Genomic DNA, 21,048 nt, shown 5'->3' with positions numbered 1-21,048 from the left:
ATTAAAGGGTTAAAAAGCAAAGATGTCACCTTGAGAACTAAGGTGCACCTAACCCAAACCATGGTATTTTCAATCATCTCATATATATGTTAAAGCTGAACAGTGAATAAGGAAGACTGAAGAAGAATTGACGCCTTTGAATTGTAGTGTTGGTGAAGAATTTTGAATATACCATGGACTGCAAGAAGAACGAGCAACTCTGTCTTGGAAGAAGTACAGCCAGAATGCCCCTTAGAAGCGAGGATGGCAAGACTTCGTTTCACGTTCTTTGGACATGTTATCAGGAGGAACCAGTCCCTGATGGAGGCCACCATGCTTGGTAAAGTAGAGGGTCAGTGAAAAAGAGGAAGATCCTCAACGAGATGGATCGACACAGTGGCTGCAACAATGGACTCAAACATAGAGGCAATTGTGAGGATGGCACAGGACCAGGCAGGAACTGATTCGGTGGCACCTGACAACAACACGTATATTTTATATGCATATCAGAGAATGTGTTTATTGTATATCGGAGAATGGTATTATGTATATATCAGAGAATAGTTATATACTATGCTAACTATTTTATATATTTCATCTTATTTTTATCATGAGACAAATGAGGTGTTACTATCGTCATTTTCCAAATAAGGAAATGGATACATTTACTATACGATAGAGCTGGGATTTGAACCCTGGTCAGAAAAAAAAAATTTTTTTTTTTGTTTTCTGTCTAATCCATAAACATCGGAGGACTCTGTTTACCAACAGTAGCTCACAGAAATAATTTTGGTGTAATACCTCTGAGGGTGATAAGGCATGGCTGCCTTATTAATATTTTTTAATTGTGCTTTAAGTGAAAGTTCACAGCTCAAGTTAGTTTCTTGTACAAAAATTTATACACACATTGTTATGTGACCCTAGTTGCTCTGTCTAATATGACAGCATACTCCTCCTCTTCATGCTGAATTTCCTGTGTTCACTCAACCAGCTCCTGTCCCTTTTCTGGTATGGCTGCCATTTATATAATTGTTCTTTTGTTTATTCATTTTTACAGGAGTTTTCAAGATGAATTTTACTGAATCCAGCCCATTGGCAGAATCAACTGCAATAAGTTTTACACCTGAGTTACAAAGTATCATACCTGTACCTTCCAATGAAACCACTTGTCAAAACTGGAGAGAGATACATCATCTAGTTTTCCATGTAGCAAATATTTGTTTTGCAATTGGGCTGATTATTCCAACCAGTCTTCACCTCCATATGATACTTCTTAGAGGGATGTTAGCTCTAGGTAAGTTACCTATCTCAGATTTTCAGAACTTGTTTATAACTGGCATCTAATGGGCTTCAAATTCAGGGCTTCAGAGTATTCTTTGTCAGGTTGATAACATGCAGAGGCATACGTCTTCATGATCTAATTAGCAGTGTATCAAGTAATTTAGAGTGTAGGCCTCCACATACCTATATATCTCCCTCCCTTACTTAGAATAAAAGTATCTTTTCATCTTTTGTTTAGATTTTCCAAATATCAGAAAAATCTGTTCACTTGTAATATGACTTTTGAGCAAGATTGTGTGATCTGAATCCTGGTTCCTCTGCTTGCTAACTGTGTAACTTGGGCAAATGATTTAACCTTTTTACGTCTCAGATTTCACGTGTTAAATAATAAGAATAAAAATTACACTACCTTCTAGGGTTGCAGTGAGGATTAAATGAGTGTGTGTGTGTGTATGTATGCATGTGTGTGTGATACATAAGTTCAAATCATATATATACACGTATATAGACATACATATATATTACTTTGAATAGTGCCTGGCACTTACTAAGTACTGTATAGTCTTTGCACCACTTGTCTGTCAGTTTGTTGCATTATGGTGGCTTGTGTGTTGCTGCGATGCTGGAAGCCATGCCACAGGTATTTCAAACACCAGCAGGGTCACCTATGGTGGACAGGTTTCAGCAGAGCCTCCAGAATAAGACAAACTAGGAAGAAGGACCTGCTGATCTAAATTAAAAAAATTGGCCAGCGAAAACCTTATGAATAGTAGCATAACATTGTCTGATATAGTGCCAGAAGATGAACCCTCCGGTTGGAAGATACTGAAAATACAACTGGGGAAGAGCTGCCTCCTCAAAGTAGAGTTGACCTTAATGATGTGGGTGGAGTAAAGCTTATAGGACCTTCGTTTGCTGATGCGGCACAACTCAAAATGGGCAAAAACAGCTGCAAACATCCATTAATAATCCGAATGTGGAATGTACAAAGTATGAATCTAGGAAAATTGGAAGTTGTCAGAACTGAAATGGAACACATAAAGATTGATATCCCAGGCATTAATGAGCTGAAATGAACTGGTATTACCTGTTTTGAATTGGGCAGTCATATGATTTCCTATGCAGGGAATAACAAATTGAAGAGGACTGGCATTATATTTATCGTCAAAAAGAACATTTCAAGATCTATCCTGAAGCACAACACTGTCAGTAATAGGATAATATCCATACACCCACAAGGAAGACCAGTGAATATGACTGTTACTCAAATTTACGCACCAACCACTGATGTCAAAGGTGAAAAAACTGAAGATTTTTACCAAATTGTATAGTCTGAAATTGATCAAACATGCAATCAAGATGCACTGATAATTACTGGTAATTGGAATTCGAAAATTGGAAACAAAGAAGGTGGTTCTGTATTTGGAAAACATGGCCTTGGTGATAGAAACAATGCTGGAGATTGAATGATGTAATCTTGCAAGACCAACAACTTCTTCATTGCAAATACCTTTTTTCAACAACATAAATGGTGACTGTACACGTGGACCTCACCAGATGGAATACACAGGAATCAAACCAACTATACCTGTGGAAAGAGATGATGGAAAAGCTCAATATCATCAGTCAAAAAAAGGCCTGGGGCCAACTGTGGAACAGACCATCAATTGCTCATATGCAAGTTCAAGTTGAAGCTGAAGAAAATTAAAACAAGTCCACAAGATCCAAAGTACAACCTTGAGTATATGCCACCTAAATTTAGAGACCAGCTAAGGATAAATTTGATGCATTGAACACTAATGACCCAAGACCAGACAGGTTGCAGGATGATTCAAGGACATCAGACATAAAGAAAGAGCAAAAGTTGATTAAAATGACAGGAAAGAAAGAAAAAACCAAAAAGGATGTCAGGAAAGAATCCAAAACTTGCTTTTGAATGTAGAGTAGCTAAAGCAAATGGAAGAAATGGTGAAGTAAAAGAGCTGAACAGATTTCAAAGAGCAGTTGGAAAAGACAAAGTGAAGTATTATAATGCAATGTACAAAGACCTGGAGTTAGAAAACCAAAAGGGAAGAAAACACTCAGCATTTCTCAAGCTGAAAGCGCTGAGGAAAAAATTCAAGCCTTGAGTTGCGATATTGAAGGATTCTAGGGGCAAAATATAGAAGGATGCCTGAAGCATCAAAAGAAGATGAAAGGAATACACAAAACTCACTGTACCAAAAAGGATTGGTTGACATTCAGTCATTTCAGGAGGTAGCATATGATCAAGAACCAATGGTATTGAAGGAAGAAGTCCAAGCTGCACTGAAGGCATTGGCAAAAAACAAGGCTTCAGAAATTGATGGAATACCAATTGAAATGTTTCAAGAAATGGATGCCACAGTGGAAGCGCTCTTCTATGCCAAGAAATTTGGAAGACAGCCACCTGGCCAACTGACTGAAAAAGATCTATATTTGTGCCCATTCCAAAAAAGGTGATTCAACAGAATATGGAAGTTTTCTAACAATATCATTAATATCACATGCTAGTAAAATTTTGCTAAAGATAACTCAAAAATCGTTGTAGTTGTACTTCGACTGGAAACTGCCAAAAATTCAAGCTGAATTCAGAAAAGGACATGGGATGGGGGATATGATTGTTGATAGCAGATGAATTTTGGCTGAAGGCAGAGAATACCAGAAATATGTTTACCTGTGTTTTATTGACTATGCAAAGGCATTCAACTGTGTGGATCATAACGAATTATGGATAACGTTGGGAAGAATGGGAATTCCAGAACCTTAATTGTTCTCGTGAGGAACCTGTACACAGGCCAAGAGGCAATTGTTCGAACAGAACAAGGGGATACTGCATGGTTTAAAATCAGGAAGAATGTGTGTCAGGGTTGTATCCTTTCACCATACTTTTTCAATCTGTATGCTGAGCAAATAATCTGAGAAACTGAGCTACATGAAGAATACAGCATCAGGATTGGAGGAAGACTCATTAACAGCCCATGTTATACAGATGATGTAGCCTTACTTGCTGAAAGTGAAGAGGACTTGAAACACTTACTGATGAAGATCAAAAACCACAGCCTTCAGTGTGGATTATACCTCAATATAAAGGAAACAAAAATTCTCACAACTGGACCATTAAGCAACATTGTGATAAACAGAGAAAATATTGAAGTTGTCACAGATTTTGTTTTGCTTAGATCCGCATTCAGCACCCATGGTAGCAGCAGTCAACAATCAAACAACGTATTGCATTGGGCAAATCTGCTGCAAGAGACCTCTGTAAAGTATTAAAAAGGATAGAAATCACTGTGAGGACTAGGGTAGACCTAACCCAAGCCATGATATTTTCAGTCACCTCATATGCATGTGAAAACCATAAAATGAATACAGAAGACCGAAGAAGAATTGATAGCTTTGAATTATGGTGTTGGCAAAGAATATTGAATGCACTGTGGACTGCCAGAAGAATGAACAAACTTGTCTTAGAAGAAGTACAGCCAGAATGTTCCTTAGAAGCAAGAATGGTGAGACTTCGTCTCACTTCCTCTGGACATGCTATCAGAAGGGGTTAGTGCTGGAGCAGAACATCATGCTTGGTAGAGTCAGAGATGGTGCCGGACCAGGCAGTGTTTTCGTTCTGTTGTACAGTGTCACTATGAGTCAGAACCAAATCCATGGCACCTAACAAAAACACAACAAATAGTCTTTATTATTATTTGAGAAGGCATTGACTTTCTGTGGCCAGTAAAGCAAAATTGGGAACAAATACTATTACCTGGACACAATAGCTCAAGTCAAACTTTTTTTTTTTTTTTGGTCCCAGTAACCTTATTAAAGAGCCCTTGTGGTGCAGTGGTTAAGAGTTGGCTGTTAACTAAAAGTTCAGTGGTTTGAATCTGCCAGCCACTCCTTGGAAACCCTATGGGGTAGTTCTATGCTGTCCTGTAGGGTCCCTATGAGTTGGAATCAACTGGATGGCAGTGGGTTTGGTTTTGGTTTTTAACCCTATTAAAAATGATTGGATCTATTATTTTAGCCAGTGTTCTTGGCAGATTACTTACTGTGTGATTATTTCCCTGATTATCCATTTACTCAGATGCATTTTTGAGCACCTGTGGTGTGTTAGACAAAGATTGAAGAAGGTGGTATCGGTCCTTGAGAAAGGCACCTTATGGGGGCCGTGAAGAAGCAGATGGGCAATCACTATGAATTGTCAGATGCTGCGATGCAGGTGTACACCCAGGGCCGGGGGAAATGGAGAAGGTGAGAGATTCAGTCAGAAGGTGGAACAGGGTCCCACTGAGGAGAGGACATTGGGGCTGGCTTTTTGAAGATGAGTGGAATTTTTCGAAATGTGAGTGTGTGTAGCATTCCAGGCACAGGGCACAGAGGAGAAGGAAAATTTAACATATTAGGAGAAATGAAGAGTGGCTCATTATGCTTAAAATGTAAGAGAAGTAGGAAGAAGTAGTGGAAGAGGAGGCTGAAAGGTAGAAGGCAGCTTGTGAGACTTCTGTGGCATGCTAAGGAATGTAGATTTTTCCTCCTAGGTTTTAAGGAAAGAAACGACATGATTAATATGCTAGGCAGATAACTAACTGGCTGCAGTGTTGAGAGTTTGGAGAAGGGCGGGGTTGGGGAGTTGGGATCCACAGTGGCTGGGATGTGAGGTTAGAGGCAGAGCAACTAGTAAAGAAATTGTCCAAGCCAAAGAAGAAAAGGTAGAGAACTTTTATAGTGAGGGAATGAGAGATGGATTTGAGAGTTGTTCAGGCTTTGAATATAGATATCAAAGGCTGACAGGCTGTGTGGTCTTGGGGTATAGGAGCTAATGCTGACTGAGGATTCCAACTTGGACAACTGGGTATAACTCTGTTACCTCTGTAAGGTAGAGATTGCAGCAGGAGGAGCAGGGTATCGAATGAAAAAACAAAACACTGTATTAAATGCAAAATCAAATTAAGCATTTTAAAACAGGATTTTGGAGATTGAATGAGCCAAGGAGATCATCTAGTCCATTCTACAAATGGGGCAACTAAGGCCTAGTCAAGTTAAGATGATGAAAAATGACAGAACTAGAACTATACTTTACGTCTACCAGCTGCCCAATTAGTCCTTAAATTATATTACCCTGTCTCTTTTAAGCAATAACATTTAAACTTTCTTAAATGTTTGCTGTGAAGTATCATTTAAAGAACATTTCAATTTTTACATTTTGGGCTATAATTCAGATACCCCAAATCATTCTGATAAAATAAAAAATTACAAAAGAGTAACTGTTCATCATTTAACTAGGTAATTAGCTTTTATGTGTATGTGTGTGTCATTGATATATTTGTATCGTATTGACAGTTATATTTTAAATGAAAAATACAAATTAACTGTCCCACCATAAACTTGATCAAAAGAAACTTGAGATATTTTGTCTAAAGTAAGAGAATCAGTAAGAAAAAGCAAAATGATTCCATAGATAAATGGATAATCATGAAGTGAAAAATTCTTGTGGCTAAAACATTTTTGTAAAATATTCATCTTCACCAGGAATCATGGAAACACAAAATACACAACTTCTTACTATCAAATGAGAGTTTTCAAATTTTATTTTGTTGACAACTTGATGCTTGCATTCCCTATAAGTAGGACTGCAAACAATTCTTTGGTATCATCGAAAACTGTAAAGTTTATTCACCTTGATTTCAGGGAACCCATTCTGAGTAAGCAATCAGAAATACAGATAAATTTTTATATACAAAGATGTTATTGTTACTTACATTTTGAGAAATTATACCCCAGAAATCTTATCTGCCCAGCACTAGGAGGAGGGTTAAATAAATTTTAATCAGTTGCAGTCATTAAGAACCATGTTTACAAAGAGTTTTAATGAAATGGAGCAACCAATGCAGTAAGTAAAGTAGATTTTAAAATTGTATATGCAATAGGTTTGCCACGAGGTAAAAATAGGTTTGCTACCAGGTAAAAATGCATAAAGACTCTATGCGAGTACTAAATGGCAGTGGTCGTTGTCTTTATGCAGTAGAATTATGGATCTTCTCCCCCTGGTTAGAAACATTTTCCATGCCTTACACGTTTTCTCCAACAAAGCATGTGTTTCTTTTATAATCAGATAAAACCCAAAAAGGAGCTTAGTGTCATATTTGGTTTTCATAATGCTTAAGTATTTAAAAAATGTGTTTGATTTGTTTTATTTACAGAACACATTTATTCAGCTACATGCTGATGCTGTATTCCAGACAACTAACATGTGAACTTTGTTGTTGAACAGGATGTACCCTTTATATCGTCTGGGCCACGCTCTACCGATGTGCCTTGGATGTAGTGATCTGGAGCTCTGTGTTCTTGGGTGTCAACATTTTGCATCTTTCATATCTTTTGTACAAGAAAAGACCGGTAATTACTGAAAATTAATTAATAAGATAGTGATTTTAAAGCTAAAAATCATGTGAAAGTACATCGTTCAAACTTGAAAATGAACACTTGACATCTTTAGCCCCTTTAAGATCTTTTCTCTGCATATTAGACTTTGTGTTTTTATATACATGAAGACATTCAGGTATATATAAAGGGCAACATTTGAATTTCATGAAAATTGTTCTATGTTTGTGAAATTTTTTGATCATTAGAGCAACATAGACATGAGAGAACACAAACAATATCTTCCCTTCTCAGTCATATAATGTGATTATTTCTTCATCTATTGATATTTGGAGCCCTGGTGGTACAGTGGTTAAGAATTTGGCTGCTAACCAAAAGGTTGGCAGTTCAAATCTACCACTCCTTGGAAATCTTATGGGCACTTCTACTCTGTCTTATAGGGGCACTAGGAGTCGGAATCGACTCAACGGCAACAGGTACTGATATTTAAAGGTCACTTGGAGATATTTTTGCCTAGAATAAAATCAATTACTAATAGGCAACTTCCATAAGCATACTAATGACTTGAAAATAATTCATGCTATTTTTTTAATGTAATGACTATATACTTTTTTCTTATGCCCAAAATCTTCTTAAAGGAAATCATCATTTTTGGTGGATTGTTACCAAAATACCAGTATTTGGCTTGTTCTTTTCAACTCTAATTTATTTTGCTATGTTTCTTTGATGATACAAAGAAAAAAAAAGATATAGAGTAAGAAAATAGCAGGGCACCTAGGAATCACCCCATACATGTTTATTGACTGTCCTAAGCACAAACATTCAGTAAAGATACAACGCTTGCCCTAATCTTGTATTCAAGACCAGGCCTGCATGTAGCAGAAAACTATATGAAGCAAGACACTTCACAGAAAGTTACAACATTTCATGATATAGATGATATGTGTAGTAGGCATTCCACCAGACTGTAACCTCCTCAAACACCATGTCTGTTTTGCTTACTGTACTAGTCAGTTTTCTCTGGCTTACGCTGTGTAATAAACAAGCTAAAAAATCTTAGTGACTCAGAACAGCAACAGTTTTTTCTCACCTTACATGTCAACTCTGGCAGCTGTATGTCAGCTGTGATTCTGTTCCATGTGTCTTCTTCATTTTAGGGCCTATGCTGGATAGCAGGTTCTGTTTGGACTTGCATCCTCATGGCAGAGAGAAAAGTACAAGAGAACAAAAGAGAAACACCCAGTGTCTCTTACAATTCTCCTGAAAAGTGGCATGTATCCCTTCTGCTCACATTTCATTGGCCAAAGCGAGTTGCATTAGTTTCCGAGGGCTGCCATTAACAAATGACCACAAACTTGGTGGCTTAAAACAACAGAGATTTATTCTCTCACAGTTTTGGAACCGGAAGTCCAAAGTCAAGGTGTTAAAACTGGGCCGCCCCCCCTCTGAAGGCTGTAAGGGAGAACCTTCCTTGCCTGTTCCAGCTTCTGGTGGTTCTGGGTGCTCCTTGGCTTATGGCAGCGTAACTGCAATCTGTGCCTCCCCTCAGAGGACTTTCCCGTATGTTTCTCTGTGTCTCCCATCTCCCTGTCCTTCCCTTATAAGGACACCAGTACTGAGGATTAGGACTTGGACACATCCTTTTGTAGGACATTTTTCTATCCACTTAAGGAGCCCTGGTGGCGTAGTAGTTAAAGCAGTTGATTGCTAACCGAAAGGTCGGTGGTTCAAAACCACCAGTGGCTCTGCAGGAGAAAGATGTGGCAGTTTGGTTCCATGGAGATTTATAGCCATGGAAACTGGGGTCGCTATGAGTTGGAATCGACTCAGCAGCAGTGGGTTTGGTTATTCAGTCCACTACAGGAACTGGCATGGCTACACCTGAAAATGGGGAGGGGCAGTGAGAGGATGTACAGTCCTCTCACAGGGGATTGGGGCAGCAAATAATTGGGGAAAATAATATAATCTACAACTCCTAGTGTTGTATTCCTCTTCCTGTCAACTGTAACTGGCACATAGTAAAAAAAAAAAAAAAAAAATAGGGGCTTAAAAAAAGCATGGGTGAGTGGATGCTTTTGAAGAGGAGAAGAAAAAAGCATTTGATGAGTGGGTGCTTTCAAAGAGGAAAAGAATAAAAAAGGCTTCATGAAAGAATTGAAACTTGAGCTGATATTTGCAAGACGAACAGGTTATGAATATGAGTCTATAGATTCTTCAGTTCATGTGCTCATTACTGTGCCACACTGGCTAGCGTGCATGCTAGAAGTGGGCCACATGTGTGAGTAAATTATTTTACAAGCTCATTACTGGAGCTCTGGAGTGGGTAGATAGATGATCGTAATGATGACGATTACAGTCCCTGAGTATCAGAACTTGCTGAAACCCCAGAACATAAGGTTTAGAAGTTGCTGGTGTGATGGTAGCACCAAGCAGGTAAATTACTTAGTATCTGTGCTTTTATTTCTTCTCGGACTATAAACCTACTTTTTTTGAAAAATGTAAACACTAGCTCTTCATTAAAATGGGACAGCAGGACAAGTAAGAGCATTGCAAATGCCGGAGCAACGTCTGAACAGCTCTTGTCACCTGCTGTAGATTTCACTGGGACAGATGACCCTTAGATCTGGCCCCCAGAGTTCATTCACAGTCCTGTACACTTTTCCATCCTTAACAATTAGTGTGGCTTCCAGAGACTAAGATGGGCCCAACAAGGGGACGTGACGTGACCTGACCTGGGCCTTGGAGAATCTGACCACCGAGGTGATTAAGCAGTTCTACTTTTCACTTCCTCCAGTAGCCAGCCTTATTTTACCAGCAGATTCTCCAATCTACAGAGTTCATTTAGGTTTAGGATGAAACTGCTCTACTGAAAGCCATTTACATCTTTCTTTTTCCCTTGTCTTTGCTTGAGAATAAATAAATGAGAAGCAATGGTGGCAGGTGTGAATGTTTGTTTTCCTCTATTGGTGTATTAAATAATAATTACATGGAGATAAAATGCTTAGTGTACATACTATTTTCACAAATTTGTTTCTACATTGATGGCTATTTTATGTCTATCATCTTGCTGTAATATTTAAAAGTGTAATTTTTTTCTTCTAGTGATATAAAAGTATTTTAAACATGAAAAGGTTTTGTGCTGGTTGTAGAAGGTGCGAAGATTGGGAGGGTGAATGTCCTGGCAACATTCAAAACCTCAGCAGTTGCTTTACAGCCCACAGGAAGAAGTGTGATCAACAGTGTACATCGTCCCCGTGTGCTCTTAAATTCAGATTAACTGCAAAAAAGCCCTTCTAGAATCTAGAGTAGAAATTTATATCACCACTTTCTCTCTGTGTAAGACTCAGTGGACCTAATACAGAAGGGTGCTGGTATGCATCAAAGATTGGTTTATCCTCAAAACCACGTTGAGACTACAGACGTCAGTGTTAGCACAGCATCTCCTCATTGCTGTGTTTCAGGTAAAGATTGAAAAGGAACTCAGTGGCATCTACAGGCGATTGTTTGAACCACTCCGTGTGTCTCCAGATTTGTTCAGAAGATTAACTGGACAGTTTTGCATGATCCAAACCTTGAAAAAGGGTCAGACCTACGCTGTAGAGGACAAAACCTCTGTTGATGACCGCCTGAGTGTCCTTCTGAAAGGAAAGTAAGTGCTCTGTGAAAATTGAAATTCCCAGTTTGCCTTTAATCTCATCATGGCCTCTGGGTAGCGATGAATGGGGGGTGGGAATATTGCCAACTAATGGAGGAGGTGGACACGGTTTGTTGTTGGTGAAATTTTATTTTACAACTACACTTTGGAGCTGTGCTCTAGAGCAACACGTTAGAGTTTGCTGCTGTGAATCTTGTTGACGTCAGGATTCTCAATTGTGAAATTTTAACTTTTTTTAACCTTTTCTTTTTGAAGTTAATGAGTCAGACTTAAAGTTGATATTAAAATTCAAGAAACTTCTGAACATTTCAGAGGTTTTTTTTTTCTTTTTGGTAGGAATATCAGTTTTCTAGGGAGAATCCCAGTGTGTATCTATGGTTCTGGTATAATTATTTATACCACTGCTTTCCCTCTCAGAAGTATCCTAGTTTGAATAATAAGTCATAGTGTCACTCCAGCTATCATAGAGATGATAACCATTGGGTCAGACCAGTTGGTAGGAAGCCACATGTTTTGTTCAACACTGGATGCTGTCTTTTATGTTCCTTTTTTACATTATTTTTGCTTTACGAAGTGCTTTTGATTATGTCAGCCGTCTTTGGAGTCTTTAAAACTTCAATATGAAATATAAACCAATAAGACAGATGATTTTCAGGATCATCATGTTATTTGTGAAATATTTTGTGTTTATTATTAACATTCATTTCTGTTACCAGAATGAAGGTCTCCTATCGAGGACATTTTCTGCATAACATTTACCCCTGTGCCTTTATAGATTCTCCTGAATTTAGATCAACCCAGATGCACAAAGGTGAAAAATTCCAGGTATGTTTTGGTATGGTATTTAAGATTTAAATGAATTCATGTCTTGTTCAAAACCCAAAGAATATTAATTAAAAATGGCCATGATTTATTTAAAAAAGAACTTACTAAATAGTGTATATTACATGATTCCATTTTTTAAGAAACTTAAACAAAATAGTGTATATATATGCATAAAAAAGGCTTAGAAAGATATATTCTAATTTGGCCATAGTATTAACACTATTATTTCTGGGTTGTGAGTTTGATTGCTTTTTAATTTCTTCCTTTTTTGCTTATTTGAATTTTTCTAAATTTCCCATAAAAAAATCCAATCCTCTTCTGATGAGAAAAAATGAAAATGTCAGTTGTAGGTAATTAGTGTTCATTTACATTGAATACTCTTATTGGAGAAAGCCAGAAAACTGGCTTTGCCCTAGAAAACTTTATAAAAAAGCTAATCCCTTTACTTTTTTTGTATTTAATAAATATGCTTAGGGGCAAAGAATGGAGTTTGAATGTGGACTACTCAGCATATTCTTTATGTCTCTTAAGATAAAATTGCCCCATTACATGGCGCTTTGTTCCAATTCTTTCTGTAAGTGCTCAGCCCTCCTATTTTACTCACTTTGTTCTTGATGGGAAATTAGCCAAGAAAATGGATGAGAGTTTCCTTAAGGAAATATCCTGAGAACAGGGTTGCTTATAAGCAAGAGAGAAAATCTAGTTAAGAGATGGAATGAAGGGGAATATTACCACGGGAGAGAGGAAAATGTCAGTATTTCTTATTAGCAAAATCTTATTTTAGAGCCATTTTGGGATGCCACAGAGGTGGAGATAAAGGGGAAAATTGACAGAAATACAGTTTAGTTTACTTCATTTACAATAGTTTCAGCCCTGCCCCGCTTCTGCCCTGCCTGACTAATGTCCGAGTAGCTGCACTGCTTGTTAAGGTTACGTCCTGTAGATATGCACTGACTGCCACAGCGCTGTCCCCAAGCTGACTGGGCTCACGATACAGAAGCAGAAAGCTGATGCTATGTCCTGGCTTCTCTCTCCTCTGATTTACACTCTCACCTTGCGTATTGTGAGGGTCAACTGTGCACTGAGATTTATGTTCTTATTGTATTTTTAGTCACTGCCGTCTACAAACCAGTGCAGAGCCGCTACTTTTCTCTCACTATCTTTCCTCTGACCTCCCCACAATTTCTTTTCCCCAAGTCCAACATTTATCTGTTGTGTCCGTTTTCCTTGTGTATAGTTGCAGGTGATTTTATATAATACCTCAAGTCTCATAATCCTGAGGAGATTGAGATTCAGGGTGGAGGTAGGAACTAAGCCTCCTTTGTTTCCTGAACCAAGTGGTTCCTGAGGGATCAGGGATACTAACATGTACTACTATATTTTCCACTGGACTTAATATTATATTTTCACTGTTATATTAACAAGAAAAGGAATTCCTGTCACTAACAACAGTTATTTTTTCTTTGGTACTGGGGATTGAGATTTGGTCATGAAGAAGGATTCCTGATAATTGCTGCAAAGATTCCAAAAACATGAGCAAAATTGAGGTAGCATAGCTGGGCGATGGACGTTTATTCACCCTTCTCAGAAACCGGTCCGCTTTTCTCTGGATAAAGCCTGAGGTGGCATTTCCTGGTTGGTAAAAACTACCCTAGTGATGTTGAATTTGCATCCTGTATACTTGGAGCAAACTCCATCAGAGTAAGCCCTGGGGAGAGATTGTGTTTAGATCATTTACAAAATGTTCCTGTTGGCAAATACTCGAGAGCGAAAATAGCAGTTGCACATCTGTGTAGGAGTATATTGCCTCTTACTGAAGCAAGTTCCCAAATGAAAAATGTCATGTGCTCCCAGGACCGACTTCTTAATATTACCTGTGGCTCCAGGAGGGGTTACCTGAAGTCCTCAGTGGTCAGACTTCTCTACCCACGTGCTTTCTACCTACTAATCTCATTTTTCTCTGTGAACAGTTTACACATGTTTTGACAAGGAGCTGCTTCATTTGAATGTTTGTCTGTATCTTCATTCTTTGGTAGGGATGCTAATGAATTATCCAGTAGGGTGATAAAGGGAAAAGAAAAGGCAATCCAGCTCAGTGACCGTCCCTTGAGATTACATGGTGATTGTGGTTCAGGTAAATGTTTAGTAATTATAGTGATAACAGACATAGAGAAAAACAGCTGAGGAAAAGGATTCTGAACTTACAGTTCATTCTCCCTTAAGTGTCTACAAGTCCTTTTGGTGCTTACAAACCAAAGTGGCTACGTATAACTATTGATAGAATCGTAAATATCATTACTATAAAAGGTAGAAATATTGTTTTGTGTTTGATTTCTTCTTCTTTGTGCAGTTGTTTCATATTTACATTTCAGTTGTTCCACTACTTATATTTTTTTCTTTTGTTCTTTACCTCCCACTGTTGCCTTCCCATAGTCAATAGTGTGTCTTGTGCTGTGAAGCCTGAAAATCAAGGCTTTACTGCGTTAAGGGAAAGAGGAATGTTATGGAGGGATATATCCAAGCTCTTGTGAAAAAAAAAAAATGGGCGCTAAATTTTAACTGTATTTAAATAAAACATTAGCTTAGTATTATTAAGTAAACGTTTTGATTAAGCTATGAAGCGATTTGATCTGCCAGTTTTGACTCTGATATATCTTAGTGCGTATGGGAACTCGATAAGTATTAGTTGACTAGATCACTTCTAGGTCATTATCATGTTCCTGGTGTGTGAAATGTTGTACAATGCATAAAAAAAAATAAATTTTCCATTGTGGATAGTCATCCAGTCATATTGTCAGGCGGCCATTTCTGATTCTAGCACATTCAGCAGTTCCCTCAGGCACTCTTGTTCTTAGGTAATGGAGCCTCTGTCTTCCCATTATGTGGGGTGTAGAATTGGTTTGGAATCTAAGGTGAGGGACTGACTGATCCAGTGCCTGGAGACAATCATGGCGAACCCTGTTACAAACTTATAGTCTAACGCTTTACATGAAAGAAATCCTTTTGTGTTTTCCATTGTCGTATTTGCTTTTATTTCATTAGTAAAGCTCTTCGTAAGAACCCAAACATGGCACTGCTGAGGTAGCCTAATAGCTTAAGAAGCAAATTTAGTTTACCCAAGCTTTAAATATTCCTGTATTACTTTGTAAAAATTCCTCATTAAAAATATTTTACATCACTGTTTGACAGAAGATCATTAAACAAAACTATTTGGCAAAAATGAAGTCTTAGTCATCAAATAGAATGATCTCAGTCAACAGGCTAACTACCAGCTTCCAACTAAATGCCTGCTCTCTGGACCTGAAAACTATTTATATGTACTGTAGGTATAGCTTATTACCATTACATTTAATAGTAATTTAAACAGGTTTAAAGTATTTTTCAACCACCAATGAAAAATGGAATTGCTAAGGAAATTATAGTATCATATTAAAAGTATTATTACCTCAATAGAAACTTGAGGTAACTAAAATGGCTGAAGATAAGTTAAAGGCCTTATATATCACCCAAGTGCAATTTCTTTTTTCTCCTAGATGGTTTCCAACTCCTTTTTAAACTCTGTGCCCCACTGTACATGAATTATACTTTCCAAAGTCATAGGTAACATCTTTGCAAAACTAAGAGACCTTGAGTCTCTTAACCCCCAACACCCTCTTCAGCGCTTGGGCACATGACTGGACCACCAGGAGGGCCCAGTATTCACCTTTCTGTGATTAGTCCTATAGAATAGTATTCAGTTGCCTTGAGATTACTTCCCTGTTTTCTACTATTTCTGGGAATTTCTCAAGGCTGGCTTGACCTTATACTTGTCTCTCTGTAAATCTTTCTAATTTTTGTCATATTTCTTTGTTTATTATCAGCTTCCTCCACTAGAATGTAAGCTTCATGACATTGTGTTCAGAGGTTCTCTGTTTAGGGGCTCTCAATGGACTGTGCAGCCACCCTTGTGGTCACTTGACCAAAATATTTTTTATATGATCACCTTGATGAGTATTGGACATCTTGTGTAGGGTTTGGCCTGGTAGAAAAATATTTTTGGGATGGAAGTCAGAAGTGCTCACTCCTCCACTAATTAACATGTGTTTGTGTGTAAGTATTTTTGGTGCCTCTTATTTGCCACCTAAAAAATGAGGAAGAATAATACCTGTCTGATCTCCAAGTCACGGGCCCTGGTGGCACAGTGGTTAAGAGCTCAGGCTACTAACTAAAAGGTCAGCAGTTTGAATCCACCAGTCACACCTTGGAAACCCTGTGGGGCAATTCTACTCTGTCCTATAGAGTCGCTATGAGTTGGAATCGACTTGATGCCAACAGGTTTTTTTGGTTTATCTTCAAGGCAGTTTGGAGGATCTACTTGTATAATAGATATAAAAATACCTTCAGTGTTTAAAAGTGTAATACATATATAAAGTGAGTAGCATTATGTCTGACCGTCACCCCCTAGTCATTCTCTACCTCTTTCCCCTGTTCTGTATTTTTCAGTACACTTACCGCCACCCAACATGGTCATATTTCTTCTTCTATCATCAGCTTCATCTGCTAGAATGTAAGTTTCTTGGGACATGAACTTTGTCTTTCTTGTTCACCACTGTAGCCTTAGTGCCTTGAACAGCGTCTGGCCTAAAGTCGTTGTTAGGTGCCATCGAGTCAGCTCCAACTCATAGCAACCCTACATACAACAGAAGGAAACATTGCCCGGTCCTGCGCCATCTCACAATTGTTGTTACGCTTGAGCCCATTGTTGCAGTCGCTGTGTCGGTCCATCTTGTTGAGGGTCTTCCTCTTCTTCGCTGACCCTCTACTTAACCAAGCATGATGTCCTTCTCCAGGGACTGATCCCTCCTGACAGCATGTTCAAAGTGTGTGAGACGTGGTCTTGCCATCGTTGCTTCAGAGGAGCATTCTGCCTGTACTTCTTCCAAGACAGAGTTTTCATTCTTTTTGGCATTCCATGGTATATTCAGTATTCCTCACCATCACCACGGTTCAAAGGCAGCAATTCTTCTTTGGTCTTCCTTATTCATTGTCCAGCTCTCGCATGCATAGGAGGCAATTGAGATATACCATGGCTTGGGTCAGGCACACCTTAGTCTTCAAGATGACATCTTTGTTTTTTAACGCTTTATATAATAGCGTATATTTTAAGAATGAATGAAATTTAGTGCTTCATGGAGTCCCTGGGTGGCGTAAATGGTTAATGCACTTGGCTGCTAACCAAAAGGTTGGAGACTCGAGCTTACCCAGAGTGCTTTGGAAGAAAGGCCTGGCAATCTGTTCTGAAAAATCAGCCATCGAAAACCCGATGGAGCACAGTTCTACTCTGACACACACGGGGTCTCCATGAGTCAGAATCAGCACGACAGCAACCTGGGGTAGTGTGTGTTTGCAGAGTCAGCTAGGCGGAAGGTCTTTCATCTACAACTTACCTCAGGAATCTTACCTCAATTTGTTTACTTGAAGCTGTATTCATAAACTTCTATTGTAATCATCAGGTATAAGGAAATATTTAGCCATAAATGATACCTCCAGCTGGACTGTCAGCCTAGCATACCATACAGTGGTGTTCACACACTATACAGCAGCAGTATTCCCACTGTAGTTGTTCTTCCATTACAAGACCTCACAGAATGAGACAGCAGAACTCTGAGAACTGGGTTTTATTTAGTCTGTAGATTTCTTGTTTTTAAACATAATTATATACATAGTTGTAGAAGCTTATGTATCTTGGACCTAATTTTAATTTCATTAATTTGACAAATCATTGCCATGATAATATCCACTACATTTTTCTACTCTTCTCTTCCCCCAAATTACTATAGTCATAATTCATATAAATGACGTACTTTTTTCTTTGCATGTTTGTTTCTTTGGCAGGTCACCATTATTGCAGACGATAACTGCAAATTTTTATGCTGGTCCAGGGAAAGGTTAACTTACTTTCTAGAATCAGAACCTTTCCTGTATGAAATATTTAGATATATTATAGGAAAAGACATTACAAACAAGCTGTACTCACTGAATGATCCTACATTAAATGATAAAGTAAGTGTTTTTCTGACTTTGTTTACTTTGTTAAATATATATGTATGGTGAGGTATGCCTTGATTTATGTAATACATATTTTCCCAAATTTTCACCAATTAGTCATGTTGTAAGTGCATTGGGGGGGTTCTTGTAATTTAGAAATCCTTCAGGGAATCATTTCTGGAGAGTAAGGAAATATTTTGTAATTATTACATTTGCAATTACTTAGTAAAACCAAAAAAACCAAAGGAGTCTGTAAATGTCAGGGCCTCCATCTGTGGTAGGATGTGCTGTCCTCTTCACCAAGAATCTGTTAAGCAATCTAATGAAATGGTTAGTGAGTGGGAGGAGGTGGGGATGGAGTTGGTCAGGGAGGGCAGGGCAGCGTGGAGATCACAGACAGGAAACTCTGACCAACTCCAATGAGCGGGAAGCTGACATTTTCACCCTGCTGCCTTCTGGTCTTACACGGACCAAGCCCCTGCCAGCAAGCCCATAGGTGACTGCAGAGGTGTGGGGTGGAAGCCTGCAACTCTTCAGCTAGAGATTTTAGAGGTGTATAGATCTTCGAAATTTTGCAATTTGATTTTAGTTTCTCCACATTTGCTTAGAAAGAAATTGAAACAATTACAAAAGGGAAGTTGCAAAACATTGTTGCTGTGATAAGTACCATTTGCTTATTAAGGATCTCCAGGAACAATGAGAATGGATGTGTGAGCTCTTAAAGTCATCTTGTCTAGGTTTTTCTCAAATTAAGTTGGTGCTTATTATTTTTCAGAATAATAAATAAGCTATAATTTTTATTAATTTAATATAAATTAATATTGATTTTCCATAATATAGTTAATGTAATAAAAAAAATAGCCGATATTTATTGAACACTTACTGTGTACCTCGTAATCTTTTATATGTGCTACCTTATTTGAAGGAAAAGTAAATGCTACTTAGTATATGATTTATGTGCCACAAAACTGAGACATCTTAAAAATTTGCTTCATAGAAAGTCAATAAGCTGGATCATAAGCTCAGCCTTTGCACACAGATCTCCATGCTGGAAATGAGGAACAGTATAGCCAGTTCCAGTGACAGTGATGATGGATTACACCAGTTTCTCCGGGGGACCTCCAGTATCTCCTCTCTTCGTAAGTTACCCCAAAATTGATAATGCTTGCTCCAGGGGTCTGATGGATGTCATTGGCAATAGACAGATCAAAACTTTGATCAGAAAAATAACTTTGCAAGTAACTATTTGGCAGTCTAAAGGTAAATTTTGTCTAGATTTTTTTTTTCATATTGTACATCAGCTAAAATCCTACTCCGGGACTTTTATTTCTATAAAATATCTCTTTTTTCTATAAATTGTTCACTTATTTTGCATATGCTTTACTTAAATACTGGTTCACTGGAATAGTGTAAAAGAGCCCAGATGGTATGGCAGATAGTTGACTTAGTTGGTTTCATGATTTCTGTTAGAGTGAAAACATAGACCCAGCAAGTAATGTGTTAAATATGATAGGGAAGCAGCTGATGAGTGCTTTACTACTGAATGATTGTCCAAGAGTGTGAGCACCAAGATGCTTTGGAAATGGAATATGACTGAAGATGATGGAAACCATTCCCACCAAGACGCAAGTCTTCCAAGGAAAACTCTTCTGTAGCTCAGATTGTTTTAAAACATTTTAAGTAACACTAACAACACAGACATTGAAGATTGCTAAGTAAAATGAGAGAAACTAAGTTATTTTAAGAACAGTGCTAAAATTGTTTTAAGAATTATTCTGAGAACGATGCTATAAGAACTTTAAACAAATTCATGGGAAATAACAAAAAGGCAGATAAGTTCTTCCACTGCTTGTACTAAGAGTTGTTCATATTTCCAATTGTATTTTAAACTACAGTAACTTTAAAAAAAAATACATAAACACGTTCAACAATCCTAAATGGTTATGTTGCTGATCTTGTAACTTTTGAAAGCTGTGGGTAAATTGGATTCAGAATTTTCCTGGAATGCATGATGAGGAGACACTGGAATTTACAAGGCCTCGTTATTGGGGTAACCTTCCAAAGAGAAGCCTAGGCATGGAAATGCATTGCAGATCTAAAGGGGGGGTCTGAGGAACAGCACAAATGAGAAATTGGAAATGGTTCTGTCTTATTCCGGGATAAATTTTTGAAGGTGTTGACCAAGGTTGACCAAATTCTGTAATTTACTAGCATATCAAATACATCATCTGCCTCTTTGAAACAAATTGGCAGTAAATAAGCTTTTAAAAATGGACCAATTGTTGTTGTTAGGTGCCGTCGAGTTGGTTCAGACTCATAGCGACCTTAACGTATAACATAACAAAATGTTGCCTGGTCCTGCACCATCCTTATGATCATTGCTGTGTTTGAGCTCAGTGTTACAGCCACTGTGTCAATGTATCTTGTTGAGGGTCTTCCTCTTTTTCATTGACCTTCTACTTTACACATCTTAATTCCATGTATAACCAAAAAAAAAAAAAAAAAAAAAACACTTGTTGCCATTGAGTCAATTCCAGCTGCCCCATAGGGTTTCCAAGGAGTAGCTGGTGAATGAATACACACTGCCAGCCTTTTGGTTAGCAGCCAAACTCTTAACCATTGCACCGCCTGGGCTCCAATTCCATGTATAGTAGTTACTATACTAAGTAAGGTTGGCAGAAAGGGAATTGTGGTTAAATGCTTCATGTGATTTTTTTTTTTTTTCTGTAGAATGATTAGCTTATTTTTATAGTTCTTATTTTTCTGTAGTTCTACTGTCTAGCTTAGGAAACACCAATAACAAACACTGCATGAATGACCTTTCATTTTCTAAAAATCAGTTTTGTTTTTCTGTAGTATCTTATTGAATTTATATCTTTTGAGGG

At 38.0% G+C, this 21,048-nt stretch overlaps 1 protein-coding gene across 1 annotated transcript in view; it reads left to right on the top strand.

The window, feature by feature from the left end:
- Positions 1 to 1,020: 1,020 nt before the first annotated feature.
- Positions 1,021 to 21,048, top strand: part of BVES (blood vessel epicardial substance) — a 39,156-nt gene continuing 19,128 nt past the window's right edge. Inside the window, exons 1-6 of the mRNA XM_023543276.2 lie at positions 1,021 to 1,273; positions 7,547 to 7,671; positions 11,118 to 11,305; positions 12,028 to 12,136; positions 18,011 to 18,178; positions 19,161 to 19,302. Of these exons, the coding sequence (XP_023399044.1) occupies positions 1,048 to 1,273; positions 7,547 to 7,671; positions 11,118 to 11,305; positions 12,028 to 12,136; positions 18,011 to 18,178; positions 19,161 to 19,302 (958 nt within the window). The 5' untranslated portion in view covers positions 1,021 to 1,047. The remainder of the gene's footprint in view (positions 1,274 to 7,546; positions 7,672 to 11,117; positions 11,306 to 12,027; positions 12,137 to 18,010; positions 18,179 to 19,160; positions 19,303 to 21,048) is intronic.

Source organism: Loxodonta africana, chromosome 1, assembly GCF_030014295.1.
Source record: "Loxodonta africana isolate mLoxAfr1 chromosome 1, mLoxAfr1.hap2, whole genome shotgun sequence".
NCBI lineage: Eukaryota > Metazoa > Chordata > Mammalia > Proboscidea > Elephantidae > Loxodonta > Loxodonta africana.
The sequence above is the reverse complement of the archived record's forward strand: the minus strand, read 5'-3'. Positions and strand labels throughout refer to the sequence as shown.